The 21,526-nt window shown below is 38.3% G+C and overlaps 2 protein-coding genes across 2 annotated transcripts in view; one reads left to right on the top strand and one right to left on the bottom strand.

Annotated features, from left to right (window-relative positions):
* LOC144680415 (uncharacterized) overlaps nucleotides 1-19,862 on the bottom strand; it is a 69,497-nt gene extending 49,635 nt beyond the window's left edge. Inside the window, exons 1-5 of the mRNA XM_078541382.1 lie at nucleotides 19,753-19,862; nucleotides 14,655-14,773; nucleotides 7,920-7,991; nucleotides 1,478-1,540; nucleotides 1,169-1,240 (exon numbers count right to left, since the gene is read on the bottom strand). Coding sequence (XP_078397508.1) covers nucleotides 1,169-1,240; nucleotides 1,478-1,540; nucleotides 7,920-7,991; nucleotides 14,655-14,773; nucleotides 19,753-19,862 — 436 coding nt within the window. The remainder of the gene's footprint in view (nucleotides 1-1,168; nucleotides 1,241-1,477; nucleotides 1,541-7,919; nucleotides 7,992-14,654; nucleotides 14,774-19,752) is intronic.
* nt5dc1 (5'-nucleotidase domain containing 1) overlaps nucleotides 1-21,526 on the top strand; it is a 644,476-nt gene that overhangs the window by 81,626 nt on the left and 541,324 nt on the right. The gene's annotated exons all lie outside the window — the stretch shown is intronic.

A 21,526-nucleotide genomic window follows, 5' to 3' on the forward strand; every position in this document is an offset into this window, starting at 1 on the left:
CCCACCTTCCATAGCGCTGGCTCCATTCACACTCCGGAGCTGAATTTCTTGACTTCTGTCTCCTATCTCCAAACTAATTACTGACACACATCACAAGGCTACCTCCAATTCCATGTGTTCTCATAGTTATTGATCTCTTTTGCAGAACATGATATGCTTTTTGGAAGCTGATAAAGGCAACAGTAGCACTCCCCTATCCACCATGCTGTTGGTCCTCAAAAAAATTTCAGAATGGCTGTCAGACTTTGACCTACCCCTCACTGATACTTGTCAAGTGCTCAGTTGCTCTGCCTCTGATGATTCCAGTAACTTCCCTAAATGGATGTTAAACTGCCAGGTTTGTAGTTACCTGGATTGTCTCTCCAACTCGTCTTAAGTAATAGGATTGGAAAATTGCAAATGTCATTCTCGGCCACAATTCATAAATCTAGAATCCGCTCCTGACGTATCTGGAGTTATCAGAATTCATCTACTGTAAATATTCCAATCAGTTGCTAACCTGAAGAAATAATCAGGAAAAGCAATACTAGCCAGTTCTTATATTCTTTCATAGGATGTAGGCGCCGCTGACAAGGCCAGCATTTGTTGCCCATCCCTAAATGCCCATGAACTGAGTAGCTTGGTAGGCCATTTCAGAGGGACTTGAGCAACTGTTGCCTATACCAGCCTAAAATATATATAAACTCCATTGATTCCGATATTATTCAGCGAATCCAGGCAAGGCCCTGGGTCTGGACTTGAAGTTTAGTACCATATATGCCAGACCCAAGTGTCAGGATGCCTAATTCTGTCTGGTATCATAGGGTGGCTGACAAAATTCGGGCAGAGGAAGGAAATTCCTGATTTGGAAATTCATTCTCCGTAGCCTTCATTCTCCTTTGGGGCCATGTTTGGAGCAGCTGAAGGTTTCACCCCAAACAAACCCTTCTGGAAACTGGTAAGAAAGGCCAGGATCCATTACACACAGGACCTGACTGATTTTTCACCCCTTTCACTGGGCCCCCATCAGACTTCTAACAAGAGTATGGCACTAGATAGTGGATTTCTCAGGCTAGGCCTTGTAATTTCATATCTAAAATTGATAATTTGAGCTTTTGCCAGCGAGGACAAAGGCTTTTATTTCTCATTATTAAATCTGTTGTGCATAAAAAGATTAAACCTTACGTACTAGCAGAATTAGAACCGCCATTTTGCCCATTCTTATCAATCCTCCATGAATACTTCCCCTTTACTTGATGACCTATTTTGGGAAAGAATAGTAAACATAAATGCAACCACTAAGTTTTGTATTTTGTGCAATAAAATTAAGCTGTTGATATAAATATTGTAAGAAATATTGCCATCTTCGCTGAACTTTAACTTGAAGCTCTGAATTTAGAATAAAAAGCAGCAATAAAGTATTGGTATTTGCATAGCTCATTTAATTGCCCTTAATTTGAACATTGAATAAGCCTTGTGAATATTGAAAAGAGCTTACTTGCAGAATTAGAGTCATCATTGTTTTCTTTGCTTGGTGTTTCATGCCCTTTTGCTTCATTGCCTGTTTTGGGGAAGGAAAACGATTATAAACGTTTGAATATTTTAACTTTTTTGGCCATATTACGATATTTGAGGAAAGCTTTGCAAAAAGTTCTCTCAACCTCCTATCTTCATCACAGATTTTTAGAAAAGAAAGTTCCGAGCACAGTTGTAAAACAGTAACAGAAGTCCATTTAATGAGCAACATTGCTGCAGATGTTAGGTTTAATAGGGCAGGAAGCGATCACCCTAATTCACATAGTGTCTTGATTTGTGCATAGTTTGAGGTGACTAAAAATGTTATTGGGGAAAGGAATCCTTGGGTATAACACAGAAGTTAGACCCGTGTACCCCGAATTGTGTTAGAATATGCCCAAACTTTAAATGAGCATAAATCAGCCTAAATAATAAGGGCCCAAAGAAACATTAAATCCATGCCAAAATATTTCTTCTTTGATTGTAAGTTTAAGAATTTGTAATCAAGGAAGCATCTCAGTTTTTAACGTAACTTATGCCATAAAAATCCATTAATAGAAATACAGAGTGAGATTTTTTTTTAAATTCATTCATGGGATGTGGGCATCAATGGCTAGACCAGCATATATTGCCCATCCCTAATTGCTCTTGCTCAGAGGGCATTTAAGAGTCAGCCACATTGCTGTGGGTCTGGAGTTATGTGTAGGCCAGCAGATTTCCCTCCCTAAAGGACATTAGTGAACCAGATGGGTTTTTACAACAATTGACAATGGTTTCATGGCCATCATTAGACTTTTAATTCCAGATTTTTATTGAATTCAAATTCCACCATTTGCTGTGGCATGATTCGAACCCAAGCCCCTAGGGCATTACCCTGGGTCTCTGGAATACTAGTCCAGCGACAGTACCACTACGCCATCGCCTCATTTCAGAGGTGATTTTTTTTTAACGCTCAAAAATTGCAGTGAACAGACGAGTAGGATCCTTTCATTTCCAGTTGGACCTAAAAATGTGGTTGCAGTGTCGAGATACTTTCCAACAAATGTAATTTGAGGATCCTTGGATTTGACAGTTGTTAGTTTAGTAGGCAGAGATACATTCAAATGGCGAGTTTGATCCAAAGGATATAAAATATTGAGGAGATTGGGCACATTACAATTATGTGTAGCTCATTTGAGCCCAAATCATTTAAGCTCCATAGTTTTTTGTGCTAACATTATAGGTATAAGTGGGTGCAAATCTCAATGGAACCTATCCACTGACAGTTTAAATTGTTTTTATCCTTTTCATAATGTCTCCTATCAATAATAGTTAACTTGAGATTATATGATGCTCTTCATATAGAAATGGGTCTCAATGCAAGTCTCATTGGAGTAGGTCTCAAAAGATGGGTACCTATAAGGGAGGAGATGGCGTCATGGTATTGTTGCTGGACTAGTAATCCAGAGATCCAGGGTAATACTCTGGGGACCTGAGTCGAATCCTGCCATGGCAGATGGTGGAATTTAAATTCAATAAATATCTGGAATTATCTAATGATAACCATGAAACCATTGTTGTAAAAACCCATCTGGTTCACTAATGTCCTTTAGGGAAGGAAATCTTACCTGGTCTGGCCTACATGTGACTCCAGGCCCACAGCAATGTGGTTGACTCTTTAATGCCCCCTGAACAAGGGCAATTAGGGATGGGCAATAAATGCTGGCCTAGCCAGTGATGCCCATGTCCCATGAATGAATAAAAAAAATGAGAATGGATGAATTTGTTGGGGGAAGGAGGACAAAGGCATAGACAAAGAATTGGTTTGTTTGAAGGGAAGGATACAGTGAAATAAAACTGTTTCAGAAAACCATTGTAGTGGACAGAGCATGATGGCTGAAGGTAGACCTTCAATGGTTTAAACAATCTGAGGAAAATAAAATGTCCCATCTCAGAAAAGCAATTCTGCTAAAGATCTTAAATGAAACAGATGTGTCAGAGCCTTGGTTTGTGTAAAATTAATTTAACCTTTCCCATTTAGGGAAATGAGAACCATCTTTCACCTTGACACATGCAGCAAAAAGCCTTCGGAGATGCCTTGTTAACATGGAGCTGTAACAAATTTTGGCTCATTAGAAGAACAGAAAGTAGACTAACATAGGGCTGAAGAAGGCTGTGTGAGTTTATGCAGTGCTTTGAAGGCTAGGATGAGCAAGGGCCATTCTCTGGGGCACAGAAGCAAGTGAAAATTTCACAAGGATTGGTGCATGGGGCTTCTTATATAATCTCAAGTTGAATTTTACAATAAGTGAAGGCGACATAGAGAAATCACTCCTGGAGCTGGTGAAAGTGTTGATATGAGTTTTTACATTCATCAATGTTTTGGAGATAGAAGAAGGTGGTTTTGGCTGTGGACCTAAAGCAAGGCTTAAGACTCAATTGAGGGTTGGACAGAAGCTGAAATTGCACACCATCAAGTTAAATCAAAATGGGAGCAAAGAACGTGGAAGGAGTCAGAGCTAGAAGCATACAGGTGCTACTGCCAAGATTAGAAAAAGATGGCTTCAGTCATGAAGAAACTTTGACTGAACAGAAATGTTTGCCTTCCAGCCAGTCATATAGCACAGCATTAGCCAATCGTGGTGGTACAGGGGTTGCGTTGGGTCTCACCAAGACGTATTACTTTCTATTAGAATAAAAGGAAAGACTGCTATTAGAATACTGCTCTAGTGCTCTTTAACCACAAGGTACACAATAGGTCTGATGATGGTTGATTTGCTTTCCAGTTTCCTCTATCATCCCGTATTAGTTTTTTTAACATTGGAACATCCTGTGGGGAAACCCACTGTAATGAGCTCAGATTCTGCTGCAGCAGTGTGATGTGGTAAACTCCCAGTGATTTCCAAAAAAGGAAATGATGAATGACAGTGGTTACATGTATTGGTGCCACAGGCATTATTTATATTGGCTTCAAGATAGGCAGCAGTTATCACTTCCCAATTTGTGTCCTGTTCAGAGTAGCTTTGACTATGAAAAGCATTCCATTTTTAGATGGTTTAAATACACACATAGTTTCTTCCCACAAAGTACCTTAAAATCAACATAAAAAGATGCAAATAATTCAAATGCACTCTAAAATGTATATTTTTAAATCAAATATTTCAGAACATACGAAACACACCAGAAACTTGTGATTTATGAATAGAAAACACTCCTTTCCTGACAGTTTAGGAAGGAAAAGTGTTCTGAAGGTGGTCAATTGGAAACTGAAGCCACCAAATATTAACCACCAGTGTACATACTGCAGATGCTGTATAAATCAGGATCTTGTTGACTGCTATTTACAAAATAAACCCGTTAACTTAACTTATTGCAAAAATATTTTAATACTTAATATTTTTCTAAACTACAGACATTTGTGGTAGTGGAGTTATAAAAAAAAATATGCTTTGTTAATCTAATTTGTTGAAATTAGTTCCAGTTACTCTACTTCATTAATGTAGTCTACATTTATTGTGACAAATCAACCCTCCCACACTTGGTAAAGATAAATGATATCGTTTTTATGATTCTTTATCATTGACAAATTTCTTCCTCCTACAGGTTTTCCAGCATATGTTTGCGAGACTACTGGCACCTTCCAGTTTCTTGCCGAAGTGGCTATTAGTGTGTGAATCTTGAGAGTAAATGACAACTATAGTAGCTAATGTTTATAAATGATCTTTAATGTAGCAAGTGTACCAAAGTGCTTCACTGTGTGTGTCAGCTGAGTTGGACTAAGATGAGGAACTAGGAAGGCTGACCGAATGTTGAAATGTCAGGTTTTAGGAAGGTGGTCATAGATGTAGCATGATGGAGGAGTCTGAGGATATATTTCCAGAATGTATAGTAAAGTTGACTACAGGCTGTGCTATCAATGGTGGATCAGAGGGGAGGAGAACACGTAGGAGGATGGAGTTGGCAGAGTGGAGAATTGTATTCAGAAACTAACCTGGAAGGGGACAACAGAGATTTGGCAAAGAGAGACCATAGAAAAGCATATATGTGATGATCAGGATATTGGAATCGGAGCATGGGAGCAACAGGTGAACAGGACTTAATACAAGATGGATGTGAGTGGTAAAACACTAAATGTGTTGGATGGGTCTTTGGAGGCGAGTGAGAATGCCATTGGAAAAGATCAGCCCTAAGGGTGACAAAGGAATAGCTGTGTGTTTCAGTAGTGATGGTAATGAGCTCACATAAGCGATGATTTTAGTGACGGATAGGATCCACATTGTTAGGTTCAGTCTGACGGAGCAGCAGGAAAGGGAATGGAATCAAGGGTCAAAGTGTTAAGTTTCTAGCAGGAACCAAACAGAATGGCTTCAGTCTTTCTGGTGTTAAGCCTCATCAAGATCTGGCTTGTCGATGATTTAATATCAAGTAATCAAACCGTTGACAACACAACAATCCCGGGAAATAAAGCTGAGTATTATTTTCTATGGAGGGAAGTTTTATTTTCTATTTTTTTCTCATTCCCTGAAGATAGATCCATAGAACCATAAAGGTTTGCCACATACAGAGAAGCCATTCAGTCTATTGTGCCTGCACCAGCTCTATTCTACAGCAGTTCAAAACCAATCCCACTGCTCCAGTCGACTCTTGGCCCCCTATCTTTGTCTGCTTCAAATATTTACCCAATTTTCCCATGAAAGGTACAATGGTCTCTGCCTCATCTATATTTTTCAAACAAGACTTGGATTAAACAAAGCTATGCTTCTCTCAACATTTATCAATTTTATCTTGAATTATGGATTCCAAGAGTTTTCCCGCACTGAGGCTAGCCTAACTGGTGTTGTAGCAGGAATGCCCTAACAATTGTCTTGAATATGCCCTCAAAATGGATTCAGCAATCAAACTGGGAATTAGGAAATTAAAAGTTAAACTATGGAGGTGCATACACTCCCAATATTTCTTGCCTTCAGTAGAAAATGAGCCATTAAGGGGCTCCATCATTTTCTGTCTTACCTGGACCTGCGTAGGACTCTATTTTTCGAAGACCTGAAAAGCTAGGGTTTAATTGACTGATCTGGCATGTTTAAGCACCAGTACGTTATTGGTTTGGAGTTCATCAAGTGTACCAATAGAATTATATGATTGACACCCAGAAGGGTTGAACTCTTCCAACATAGTTAAAAGAGCAAAGATGTTATAATAGCTACTCTTGCACCCCTTGGCACAATTTGTATATTTAAGGGGCTTGGAGAAAAGTTAACTAGAAACCTGCTACTCCTCTCTGACTTGCAATAAGGTCAGGGCCATGTAACTTTACTTTGAGTCCTGCTATCATTTGCAATAGCTGAGGAATGCTACTTGGGTTCTTCAATATGGACTTCAATGACTAGCATAAGCAGGCCATTTTTATTAATGTTTGTATGCCTATTTTTGAAATGTAGAGCTAACGCTGACCACTAGCCCTTCATCGATTTCTAATTAAATCTACTTTCTTGTTAGACTGATTAAACAGGAAAATAATTTTGTGATGTGTGGGAATAAGATCCATTTTGTTTTGCTAAGTTTCATCGAGGGCATTATTTTCAGATCTTAGTTTCAAATAGATATGATTAAATATTAGGGGGAGAATTTTCTCCCCGTCAGGCGGGCCGGTCAGGAGCAGGCGCGGAGCCGATCGCCGCCCGCAATCAGCTCCGCGCCATCATTTTACGTGGGCAGGCCAATTAAGGCCTGCCCAGCATGTTGCGCGCCCGGTAGGGCTCAGCGCTACCTGTGCAGGCGGGGGGAGGAGGGAGAGTCGGGGCCTGCTCTCTTTCGCGCATATGCACGAAAGAGCACAGAAATCTCCCTGAGGTACAGAGCTACCTCAGGGAGATTAAGTTGAATTTGAAACTTAAAAATAAAAAAAGTTAGAAATCATTTACACATGTCTCCTCATGTGACAGCGTCACATGAGCTGGGACATGTTTATCAAATGTTTAATAAATACTTATTAATTTAATAAACCCTTCATGAAACCTCATCCCGCCCTTGGATGAGGTTTCATGAAAAATGCGAAGGCTGCCTGGCCTCTTCGCCCGCCCGCCACCCTTAAGGTTGGATGGGCAGCCCTGTCAAATTGGTTAATTAGTTTACTTACGGCCTTAACAGGCCTTTGACAGTTCAGTGGGCAGGCAGCCGACTCCGGTGCACACCCGCCGAACGACAGATCGGAATGACGTGTGGTGACGTCGGGGCGCACGCCGAACAGAAAATCCTGCCCTTAGAATTATTGTCGTAAGTAAAGCACAATGAACGTAGCTCTCCAAAAACTTTTTGCTATCTAAAATACAAGCAGTTATGACAATGAGATGTCGTCAAATATAACTTTAATTTGCATAGTTTACTTAAACTTATGTCTGTGTTAAGGGACAACATTGCCCTGTGTTAAAGTACTGTGTATGGCTTACTTGCGGATTTTGAGTTGCTGTTGTGCTCACTGTCTTCATTGCTCACCGAATGAGGCAAGTTTACTTCATTACCTATTTTAGGAAAAAGAAAATGAATTAGTGTTTAAGTCTGTTCAATTTATTACTTGTTGTAGAAGTATGGTAACAGTTTATTGTGAATAGCTTTGGAAGAAACACCAAAAATCCTTTCTGAGTTTCAGTTTTTTTCAGTTTAGCGTTGGGAGTATAATGAGAAAACAGCTTATCTATTCTAGTAGAATTATTTGGTTAGACTAAGGTGTGACAACAGCTGGGTACTTCAGTAGATTTTTGTTGATATTTAAACTCATACTACAGAAAGAAGCATTTAGCAATATGAACGCTGGCTTGTAGCCTGTGCAGCAAACATAATGTTAAAATTCCAGAACATGATGCAAAATGTTGCAATAAATTTCTACTATACTTTGCACCTCCTGTTCCAAGTAACACACTAAACAAAAACAAGCAATAGCTTTATTCCTCCTATGTTGCACACCACTGGAAGGAGTACTGAGGGCAGTAAGGGCATAAAATATATTCCGAATGAGGGATTTCAGTGTCCATCACCAAGAGTGACTTTGTAGCACCACTGCTAACTGAGCTGACTGAATCCTGAGGATATCGAGGTCAGACTGGGCCTTTGGCAGATGCTGCGCTCAGAATACAGCCAGTGACATCCCAGATGATGTGCAAGAGAATTATGGTTCACATATTTTCTAGTTTTTCTCCACCTCCCCTCTTTGATTGATTATTATCTGAGAAAAACCATATTGTAAAATTTGCCAGAATATATCTGAGTAAGTTATATTGGTTGCACCACAAGTGTTACCTCTCATTGACCACTGCTCCTTAATATGTGCTCTGTTCACTCAACAAGTTTGGATGAAAAATTAATTATTTTTTTTCCCCACATGCAAACTTATTGAAATGAACCTAATAAGCAAAAACCTAGCCCACAATCCTTTGGACAATTCATTCAACTTGTTACAGTAAATATAACAGATTTTGGTGTTATATAATTTATGAAAACTTTATACCCTCTTATTTTGGGAAAAAATGCCTTCTAATGTTTAAGTAGATACAACTTGGATGAAGGGACCGAATGTATGGTAGCTAAATTTGCTAATGACACCAAGATAGGTAGGAAGGTAAGTTGTCAAGAGGAGGTAAAGAGTCTACAAAGGGATGTAGAGAAGTTAAGTGAGTGGACAAAAATTTGGCATAATGTTGGAAAATGTGAACTTGTCCATTTTGGCAGGAAGAGTGGAAAAACGGTATACTATTTAAATGGAGAGAGATTGCAGAACTCAGTGGTACAGAAGGATCTGAGTGTCCTGGTACATTCATCACAAAAAGTTGGCACGCAGGTACGGCAAGTGAATAGGAAGACAAATGGAATGTTGGTGTTTATTGCAAGGGGAGTGAAATAAAAAAGTTTGTAAGTTTTACTGCAGCTGTACAGGGCCTTGGTGAGACCACACCTAGAGTACTGTGTACAGTTTTGGTCTCCTTATTTGAAAAGGGCTATTGTTGTGTTAGAGAAGGTTCACTCTACTCATTCCTGAGATGAAGGGCTTATCTTAAGAAGAAAGGGTGAAAGGTTGGGGCTATACCCACTGGATTTTGGAAGAATGAGAGGCGATCTTATTGAAACTCATAAGATCCTGAGGGGACTTGACAGATACCTGATGGATACTGGGAGGATGTTTCCTCTTGTAGGGAGGACTAGAACTAGGGGACATAGTTTAAGAACAAGGCAGAGATTGAGAGAAACTCTTTAGTCTGTCGTTAGTCTGTGGAATTCTGTTCCATAGAAAGCAGTGGAGGCTGGGTCATTGAATTTATTCAAGGCTGAGTTACATTTTTGACAGACAAGGCAGTCAGAGTAATGGAGACAGACAAGAAGGTAGAGTTGAGACCACAGTCAGATCAGCCATCATCATATCGAATGACAGAGCAGGTTTGGAGGGCTGAATGGCCTATTCCTGCTCCTAAGTCCTATGTATGTAGAGTTTGAAATTCTGGGGGTGTGTGGGATTCTCTTGATTGCCCACTATAATATCAGCAGATTGACGTACACCTCAGAGAAACTGTGTGAATGCCACTTCTCAGGGTTGGAGCTGAAATCGAGAGAATCCTGTAAAAACTAATGGCAACAAACTACCAAATATCAATGAACTCTGTCTCAGTTATCATGATCTTGTAACTATATAACATTTTGCTGTGGTTTCTTGCTGGCACCAAATCCAGGCCTAAAATTTTATGTAGGAACATAATCGAGAAGTTACACATGATTTTAAGTAATTCATGTGCCAATTTAGCTAAACTGTGCTGCAATTTCCTGTTCATCTAATTAGACAAAGCCAAAGCATAAAAACAGCATGATTACATTAGCTCAGGGATTGCGAGCGGTGTGAGCAGGGTCTTTTTCCCCTTACTCCTCAGACTGTATTACTATTGTGACACAAATTGCTGGGAATGTGAACTGATAACAGCTCGATGAGGTCACCAAGCCTCATAAGGAAATATTATGTCAGATGACCAAAAGCTTGGTCAAAGTGGTAAGTTTTAAGGAACATCATAAAGGGAGAAAGTGAGGCGGAGGGATGTAGGGTTGGTATTCCAGAACTCAGGGCCTAGGCAATTGAAGGCACAGTCACCAACGTGGAGAGGTTAAAATTTGGGATGGCCAAGAGGCCAGAATTAGATGAACACAAGTATCTCGAAGGGCTGTGAAGCTGGAGGATATTACAAATATATGGAGGAGCAAGGCCTTGAAGAGATTTCAAAACATGGATGAGAATTTTAAAATCAAGACTTTGTTTGAAAAGGAGCCAGCGTGGTTGAGTGAGCATGAGTGATAAATGACGAGACATGCTCTGAAGTCACACGTATTTTCCCAGCAAATTCTGGGTTTATGTAACAGGCACAATGTTTTAGTTAATTTTGTTACAGATTAGTTGTATAACCTATCTTCCTACTGTTGCTGAGATAAAAATTCCTTAAATTCAGCATTCCATGTCACATAAATGAGGTGTAATCCCTTTCTATGGAAAGAATAGTGTAATAGTATCATTTGTAAGAATGATTTTAGTTTGGAATTCAACTTCGCTGAAAATAGTTATGAAGGTAAATCAAAATGTGTTGATCATTGGAGACTGCCATCAACCCCTAGATCATCTAGTGAGGGCACATGGGTGCTCATGTAGTCCACACACAGCAGTATTATAGAATTAAATACATACTCATTTTCTTTTTACTTTAGAAAGACATCTTTGCTCTGGTGAGTTTGTCAACTCTAATTGAGATAATGGATGGTTAATGTATTTTGCTTCCAGTGATCAAGTACCCTTTCTTGCTGCACTGCAAAGGTAATGGATGCATATTGCACCAGCAAATTTGGGTTCCTTTAGCAACCCAGACACTATCACCAAAATTCAAACACCCCACCCTTGAAGTTTCAAATGAAAGGACAGCTATTTTTGTGGCAGGGGCTAATGAGTGCTATTTTTATTCTACTTAAACATAAAGGAGAAAATAGAAAAGTCTGCATTTGACCAGTAGAACACATTGTGGTCCCTTTTTTTAAGCAGGGCCCATGATGCTAAATTTGAATAGGACAAAATTTGACCTTTGACAAATTGGACTAAGCTGAACCTATTTAAAGTGGATTTTCACCTTTCATGTATGCTAGAAGTTGCATGCTTACTTTAAATATGGAAAACATCAGACTGAAACTTGAAGTTATAGTTAAAAATAATGTCATTTTACAGAGCTAGACATTGTTAATTATAATCATTTGACTTGCACCAGTGAACTATTTGTAAGTTCAATACTATGAGTTGATTGAGAAAAAAATCTGTACGGTATCTGGTGATAAATATAAATATTGCTGTTGCAAGTTACTGCTTTTTGTTCTAACTTGTATGATTTATCCTTTTGATGCTTCTTGACAGTTATTTCTCTGAGTGGAGAGAGAGTCTTGGTGGGATTACTTTCTGTTCTAAATACCACCACAACATTTTTCTTGAAGAAAATATTTTTCTTTCAAGAAAAATCCTCCTGACAGAAAATTTTCAAATTTCTGTACAGTTATCCAAAGCATTTTGTGGAATTCTGCTTACTTTCACTTGCAGCAAGTTGTGCATTCCTACCCACCCCCCAATAGCTAATTATGTACAAGTTATCAAACAGCCACAATGAGACCACATAACAACATTATCATGTTGCAATTTTCTGAAAAACACATTTTTATATAGCTGTGTTGATTAAGGATAAGATTCAATATTACATATTTTGTTTCTGAGTATTAGACATTGGATTTTAACTTGTACCTCTGCTTCAAAATTCTATCTTGCAGACAAGCAATGCCATATTTAGCACACTGGTCTTTCACCTCTGGGATCCAATTCCGGTCCAGCCAATATTAATGTAATGGAGATTTCTTCTGTTTGGCTTTCAGAGACCTATGTGAAATGAGTCTGGGCACTTTTCTGACATTATGTTAGCAATCTTGTTCCAATAATTTGTGGACAATGCAAAATGCCACACAGCTTCAGCAAGTAGTGCTCTTCTAAGATGAATTGTTGGGTGAAGTACAAAGAACCTTTCTCTGCATCTAAGCATGCTGCTTCCAATTGAGGTGCTGACAATGAAGGCCTGAAATGGGAAAACTCCACTTCAAAACATTAATATTTTTCATTTTGAGGAGTGCAAAATTCACCAGAGATAATGGATTTGTAAGGTATATTGCATTCTATGCCATTATAGCTGTGAATGTTTCAGGCAATTAACAAAAGAAAGTATGAGAAGTATGCTGAATAAAGAAACGTGCTTTCGAAGCTTTTCATTTTGCACTCATCAGGACAGATGCAAGAATGCCAAATTTTAAAGGGAGCAACAATTTATACTGTACGAGAAAAAGATGCTGGTTAGCAAGTTGACTCTGGTCAAGGCTTTGTCATGGAGGATCCCCTGCACCAGGAAACTAATGTTCCCCATGCTTTTGTTTAAAAGGTGCAGAAACTTGCAATGCTCCTTTTACCTGCGATAATGTATATATATGGTTTGAAGATGTGCAAATTTTGTATGTGTCTTAGCAAAATTAGCCTCTTACTAAAGGGCTTTTTAAAAATACTATTGATTATCATTTAAAATTCATCCATGTGAGTTAATTATATTTTGGTTGTAAAGATCAATTTTGCAACAATGATGACCTGGATTTTGCGGGTCTGCAGTGAAGTAAGAGTGATCGCTGCTGACCTTGAAGAAAGCTGCGCTGAGAGGTGTAGTGATCTCTTTGGCAAGAACTTTACCTCTCTCAATGTGTAATTGATTGAAGCGTTCTTCAATAGGGATTTCGAACACCAAGTTGAAATGATGTCACCATACTAGCCAAGCAGCCAACCACATTAAAGAGCTTTCGCAGCCAACCAGGAAACGAAAAGTTTGAGTAATCAAATCGCTTTTTAAAAAATTTACAGGGAGTGAAATGAAGATTGCTGGCTCAGGGTGGGGTGGGGTGGAGTTAATAGCTCAACCTGTGATGGAGCAGTGATGAACAAACCACAGCTTCAAGGTTTCTGTGTTAATCTGTGCTTGCACTAAATCCTTAAGCTGCTGTCAGATTCAGTGGGGTAATATATCTCCCAAATCTGGATCAAGAAATCTTGGATATTTCTATATTTAGTACATTACATATGCAAATCATCTAAACAAATTAGCAATTCTATAGCATTTTTGGAGTCTGAATTACTAACACACAGAGTATTTGAACAAAGTAATCTAATGGCTATTGTTGTCAAGTATTTTTTCTGTTGGAAATTATACAAAAACAATAGGTTAACATTAAAATAGCATCTTTCACATCTTCAGAACGCCCTAAAGCACTTTACAGTCAATTAGTTAACTTTTGAAGTGTAGTCACTGTTGGTTTGTAGGTAAATGTAGCACCTAATTTTCCAAGAGCAATATGATGAATGACCAATCTGTTTTGATAGTGCTGACTGAGGAATAAAGGTTGACCAGGATATCAGAAAAATACCACTACCCTTCTTTTGTATCCATCCAAATAGGCAGCTAGAGCCTAATTTTAATTTATTATCCAAAAGGAAGCCCTGCTGACATTGCAGTTTGCTCAGTACTACACCGGTTGGTTGTGCGCTCAAGTGTTCGAGTCAGGTTTGAATTGATAACCTTCTGACTATGAGGTGAATGATACCTTTGAGCTAAGTTGACAAAATGTCGTTGGGCTGATTTTTGGCATTTGGAAACATTTTGCATGACTTTTATGTAAATGCATGGTGTAGAATTACTATCATGTTAATAATTTGAGGCATGTACCATAGCCTTGGGTCATGATCCATGATTTTCCACACAGTGAGGACCTAGTTTCAGCTGAACCTGTCTAGGGATCTCTTAAAATACTTCTCATGGAATGAATGTTGGAGAGCTTGATAACCAGTGGTGCTTATGCTTTGCATATAGACTAGTTTAAAACAACATTTTCATTCTATTTTTCTTCCCACAAGCTGGATGAGTGTTGTCTGCTCTTTGACTGAAAATTAGACCATACAACTTCATAAAGTTTAACCACACTTCAGTTGGACCCGTGGTCATCTTGGACTAAAATTCAGCTTTGTCTGTTGGTGGCATTATGTTATGTATTACACATTGCAGCTATCTTCAATAAATATTCAGTGCAAAATATGAACTTACCTCCATAGCTTTTTATATTATAGGCTGGATAGACATATCTGATAAAGTCTGTTCCGTAAACCAGGTTCAAAGGCAGCAATAGCAGAAGTGCATAAATTTCTTTTGAAACCATGTTGTACCTGTAAGATAAAAAAAATAGCAACTACTAGGAGCAATAGTGGAAATCAGGATTCAAGGCTGTGGATTTTAAAAGGTATTTGGTAAAACTGTTAACTGGGTGCAGCAACAGAGTAGATTTTCCTTCAGCTTTTCATTGGTAAAAATGACTGTGAAAATAAAATAGTTTTCTATTTTAAGGTTGCAATCAAACTTTCACTTACATCTTTGACAAGAGGAAAGCATTCCAGATGATCTGCTTTAAATCTTTGGATGGAAAACTTGCACAAAATGTTTTTGTTCCAACATGTGGTGCCCTTTTAAATGATATTCATGATTATAGCTGAAAGGTGTTATGTGAGATATTTAGTTTTAAAACAGCTTATCAGTTTCTCAGATTGCTTCTTGCTAAACAGCATGGTACCAAGCTTGTAAAAGAAAAATGTGCAATCCATAGTTATGACAAATTTGATCATTTCTAAATTAAATTACAAGGCAGAATGTCACTGCTGGCAGAAACAGAGTGTTTGCCCTCTGGCATCTTCCTTCATTCTTTTATATGTTAATACAATTTTAAATCAAACATACCAGTGTATGTTGTCTTCAGGACCTTGCTTCAGTAAAGATTTCCCAACAGATTGTCCTCTGAACTGTTAGAGAGTATGGCAGTGATATACTTTCAACAGATGAAAACTGCTGTATTTATATGGAAGAGATTCTATAGATATCTGTAAGCTCAATGGCTCCTCCTTTTAAAAAGGAAGCATTAATTATGCAGTCTGTACTTTTTCTTAAAAAAAAACATCAAAATGTTATATCAGGTTAGGGAGTTTCTTGTGGTCAAAGTTGCCTCCTTTGGGAGTGGCCTTTGGCTTTTGCAAAAAGTTTCCAATCCAAATGCAGAAATGTAAATTCTGATAAGCTTTTTAAATGCTAAACTTAATATTTAGGATTCATTTAAATTCAAAAGCTGGTGAAGATAAAAAATGATGAAATCGTTGTGTTAACTGAATTGATCCGTTTTGAATGATAATGCTTTAACTCTTCTCAGTTATTCAATTAGAAGCTTCAGTTAACTAATACATTTCTGTGTTTCTTTATCTTTCTTTTCTGAACATAACTATGATCCAGACAGTGTCAGTTATTGCATTATACCAGTTACGTGCCAAATTGTGATTCTTTTATTGACTGTAATTGGAAGGGGTACTAAAATTCTCAACATCTTTAGGCTGGTAGAAATTATTTCTCAATGTAGAGAGGCAATGGTTAATATGCATTGCTAAAGGGGCAACTATATGTGAAAGCAGTCAAGGATGGAGGTAATGCCACAATGTTGTAGACACACTTCTGTGACTTTTCCATGCTATTTTCCAGAATCTTGGAATTACGCTCATGGAGAAAGGGGGGGAAAGCATTCATTCAGTACTCTGACCATATTAATTTTCATAAGTAATAAGATTCACAGCCTAAATTAAAAATTGCTTCCAAATTGTAAATGATGGCTAAGTATTTTTTAATAGTAGAGATGGATTTATGTATTTCTAAACTGGTCATTCTTTAGTTGTTTGACATAGTCTGGATTCACATAGATTCCCAAACCTGTGATCTAATGTGCATTATTAAAGGGATTCCTTCTATCAGACAAAATATATAAGGGCGAATTATTAATTCATACAACTGAAGCAGAGCTTCATGTGCTGGAAAATGCATCTTTGGAATCTGGGACTGGAGATCAGTATACTTTGCAGAATTCTGAAGTTAATATACAGAAGTTTTTGCTGACCTGTGTGTCCACAAGTACTTATATCCTGATGCATGAAGCTCAGCATCTGGAGTGTGAATTTGTAAAATCGCCCCTGTGCCAAACATTCCTAATTATAAAAAGCTTTTTGCATTGGTCCTAAAAGCTGGATTATAATGTGGATCCCACAGTGTGTATCTGGTTAAAGTGCACAGTGTATTGAGTTACTAAATACAACCTGTTACAGTATGTTTTTTTCTCTCTAACAAATTAAAGACAAGTATATTAAAATGTTGAAAATCAAATGATAGATGAGCTGGTTCTTTTGCACATAAAGTACAGTGTTTATGAAGATTATACAGTGTATCCTATTTGGAACTTAATTTCTGAAGTCTGATGTTCTAGTTTGTGATCTGAAGTTGTAAATTAATGCAAAAACAAATGCAGTTTAATTTGATGTTCTTAAGTGCTCACCTGAATTACCATTTGAATCACTTTCTTGTGAGCATTGTTCTATACTTTTAAAGTGACTATATATAAAGTATAGAGATTAATATTTGTTTCTATTAATACTGTTTACTTTTTATGGTCAGTTTAATGATATCAGATATCTATAATCTTATATTTTTCCAACTCCCTGCAATTATAACGATACAGACTTCGTGATTGCACTGTCCAGAATTAAAAATGATTTTTATTTGAACTGTTGTAACATAAGATAGATAACACTTGGCGGAGCCCCGATTTTAAAATAAAACTGAAAATTAAGGGTGGTAATTGTTTCTGACGAGCTACACACCATTAACTGTACTGACAAAATGGCTAATGGACTGTTACTGCCTGTCATATATAATTTATCATTTCGAAGCTGTGCTGCCAGTAAGTAATACCTAATTAAAATTTTCAATCAACAATAATTCACCTCCGATTTATTGACTGTAATTGAACATGCCACTGAAGTCTTCCATACCTACTTATGCACCAGTAGGATTACAAATTTTATGTTGATATGAAGTGATGTGGGCTTTGCATCAAAGCAAACAGTGTAACGCAGATTACCTGAACCGGATTTGAGCAAACGGTGAGATCAGGTCAGGTGAGTAGTATGTACAACTCCACCACAGGCATAAGTTTAAAACATTCACTGCAGTTTAATGGGCCTTGATTTCAATCCTACCAGTGTTAGTACAGAATCAACTTTCAAGACACCATATAAATACAGGTTTTGTTGCCCCATGACTTTAAATGCTGAAAATATTAGAAGACCATATGGAAAAAATGCAATGAATTTTGAGATGTTTAATCCTATCAGCTAAGTACTGGGAAACCTGTATTATACTAGCTGGAAATTCACTTGCAGATAATTTTTGTGATTTGTGTTACTAGATACCCAACATGGTGTGAAAAATATGCAACTATACATAAAATCTGAAAAGTTGACAACAGTTTAATTTGTGACCATTTTTCCACAGAAAGGAATTGAAAAATGACATTTAAATGTTGGATTTTTACAGCATGTATATTCATACAAATTTTAAAAAAAGACACTGAGATGGCAGGTGTTAAATACTGAAGAGATGGCTTTGATATTTCCCTGAAGACTGTAAATAATAAGCAGTTCATTCATCTGCCCTGAAAATTGGTAAATAACTAGCTTATAGTGTTTGGATGGCCCTGTTCCTCTTTGGCGGTGAACAGAGCAGAATAACAAAGAAGAGTATCTTGGGCAGACAGATCCAAAACAGCTTGCAAAGTTAATCAGGTGTTGTGCAGGCAAGATTTGCTGAAGTTAAAAGTAGGATTTTTAAGAGCAGTAAAGCAGTTTTTTTTAAGTCAAGTAAGATGAGCCACTATGGCGAAGTGTTGTATATTCATTATTTTGTTCTTTTGCACAAAAACAAGTTGTGCTGATTCAGATAAATGAACTTGTTGCTGTGAAATAAAGCAGTTTAACAAATTGTATCTGATCTTGTCGTATGTTTTCTCAGTCCACCTTCAAAGAAATTAAAGCACACAGGTAATAAATATAAGTGGCCAGTACAGATCACAGAGGGATGATATTGTTACTTCCCTGGGTTAGGCTATCATATAGTTAGATACTGGGCAGTGTGGGCACACCCCTAAATCTAAGGTGCCTAGACCAGTGAAAGTATCAGTGCTACTTTAGCCAGGAAAATAGCTAAGATAAAACACTAAACATATAATAACTGGCATTCAACTATAAATACATTTTCACTATTATGAACAATTTACAAAGACCAGTGATTTGCCCACCATTTTGAAGTGGTACACACAAGTTCAGACAATTGTCCTAGTTTTAATGTTCGTTTAAAAGGACAATTGTCCCACAGCATTAGTATCAGAGAAATATTTTCTATTTTGTATAAATGCCAATCCTGTGTAAATCTGGAACAAAGAAAAGTCAACCTTCCCCCATTGCTGTGTTTTACTCTGTCAAGAATTTATGCAGGAAACATACAATAACTAATGTAAACTGTGACAAAAAAAAAAATAGCTGGAAAAACTCAGCAGGCCTGACAGCATCTGTGGAGAAGAAGACAGAGTTAACGTTTCGAGTCCGTAGTGACTCTTTCCCATTTTGTACATTACCTGTCCTTTCCACAATTTTAGAGAGGAGAAGTTTAAATTGCTAAGTGTGCTTTGATTTTGAGTTCAATATCACCTGCCTCTTTCTCCCTTACCCTTGAATCTATTTCCTTGAATACCGTAAAAATATTCATCTACTCTTTCCACCAGACTTCCTCATACGTCTGCTTCAGATTCATATCCACAATAAGTTCTCCTCAGAAAGTATTTGAATTTTAAGTTTCTTTCTGGTACCTAATGTTGGGCAAACAGGTGATCCCAAGTGAGGGCCAGGAGTTCTGTCAGTGGATCTGTCAATGGATTGCAATTACAGTCACATCCCTTCTTAATCCCATGTTTGATATTCTCAGTAAAGAAGATTGATTTTGTTGGCAAATTAAAATGTGCAAAAAAGTATATTAAAGGGTGGATAACAAAATGACAGATGAACCAGTTTTATATGGCACAAAATATAGTATTTACAAAGATTATATGGTTACGTGCCATTTGGAATTTCATTTTGATGACTCATGATCCACTATTGTGAATGTTAATACAAAAGGAAATTCACTTTTCTTTCACCATTTCACAAATATGTGTTTTACAGTTTGAATAATTATAGCATTGGGGATACAATGAAACCTTAATACTCACATTAACTGCACTCTTAATTACCTGTTGTAATTAGCAATAGGATTCAGTTTTAGTTTTGTGTAAACAAACTGTTTTAATTGATGTATTGCACACTTTTGAGTACCAAGTCCTGCAGAATATGGTGTTTTCATAAGGATGTCCCATGCTTGTTAATGAATAATGCCCATACAGCTCTGATATTTAGTTTTGGGTCAGGTCAACAGTGGGAGTTGAGGTTTTCGTTCTTACACAGCAGTAATGGGAGGAGGTCGAGTGGTTATAGGGGGAGTTTGGGCTTTTATTTTAATCAAGAATATTTCACAGAATCATAGGGCAATAATTTCCCCCCCGCCCCCCCATTGGGGGGGATGTGCGGGAGCAGACGGACGGGTTCCTGATCAGTGCCCCCAGTTGGGGGTGCGCCGCCATTTTATGTGGGCGAGCTAATTAAGGCCCGCCCAGCGTGACGTCTGCAGGGAGCGTTGTGCGCTCCCTATGCGGGGTGGGCGGGTGGTTCCTTGAGCTGGGAGTGCGCTCTTTCGCGCATGCGCATGAAAGAGCGTACAGGTCTCCTGAAGCAAAATGCTGCTTCAGGGAGATCAGCTCAAATGTGAAAAACAGATTAAAGAATAGAAATAATTTTACTGACACGTCCCCTCATGTGACACTGTCGCATGAGTTGGGACATGTCCATAACTTTTATTATAAAATATTCAGAAATTTTAAAATCCCTCATAAAACCTCACCCCTGCACGCCTGACGTCACCCGCATCATTTTACACATTGGCGAGCGGGCCCCACATTCCGCTCGCCGACCGGAAGATGCAGCCCATAGAATCTTAATGGCACAGAAGAAGGCCATTCAGCCCACCATGTCTGCATTGGCTCTCAAATGAGCATTATGACCTAGTGCCATTGCCCTGCCTTTCCCCCTTACCCTTGCACATTGTTTCTATTCAAATAATCATTTAATGTCCTCTTGAATGCCTCGATTGAACCTGCCTCCACCACACTTCTAGGCAGTGCTTTCTAGACCCGAGCCACTCGTTGTGTGTTTCTTGTTCTTGATACTTTTACGAGTGGGAACAGATTCTCCCTAACTACTCTATCCAGCCCCCTCATGATTTTGAACATCTCTATCAAATCTCCTCTCAGCCCCCTCCCCAAGGAGGACAGTCCCAACCTCTCCAATCTATGCTCAAAGCTGAAGTTTCTCATCCCTGGAACCACTCTTGTAAACCTCTTCTGCACTCTCTCCAATGTGTTCACATCCTTCCTATAATATGGTGCTCAGAACTGTACACAATATTCCAGCTTAGGCTTAAGAAGTGTCTTATATAAATTCAGCATAACTTCCCTGCTCTTGTACTCTATGCCCCTAATAATAAAGTCCAGAATACTATATGCTTTATTAGCTGCTCTCTCCTCCTGTCCTGCCACCTTCACTTACACTTCAAGCACATATACACCCAAGTCTTTCTGCTCCTGCACCTCCTTCAAAATTTCACTCCTTATTTTATATTGTCTGCCCATGATCTTCCTACCAAAATGCATCACTTCACACTTCTCCGCATTGAACTTCATCTGCCACCTATCTGTCCTCTCCACCAACTTGCCTATGTCGTCTTGAAGTTCCACACCGTCCTCCTCGAAGTTCACAATACTCCCAAGCTTCAAATCATCTGCAAACTTTGACATTGTCCCCTGCACACCAAGATCTAGATCATTAATATATATCAGGAAAAGCAAGGGTCCCAATACCTACCCCTGGGGAACTCCACTACAAACCTTCATACAGCCCGAAAAATATCCATTG

This window comes from Cetorhinus maximus, chromosome 5 (genome assembly GCF_964194155.1).
Source record: "Cetorhinus maximus chromosome 5, sCetMax3.hap1.1, whole genome shotgun sequence".
In the NCBI taxonomy this organism is placed as follows: Eukaryota; Metazoa; Chordata; class Chondrichthyes; order Lamniformes; family Cetorhinidae; genus Cetorhinus; species Cetorhinus maximus.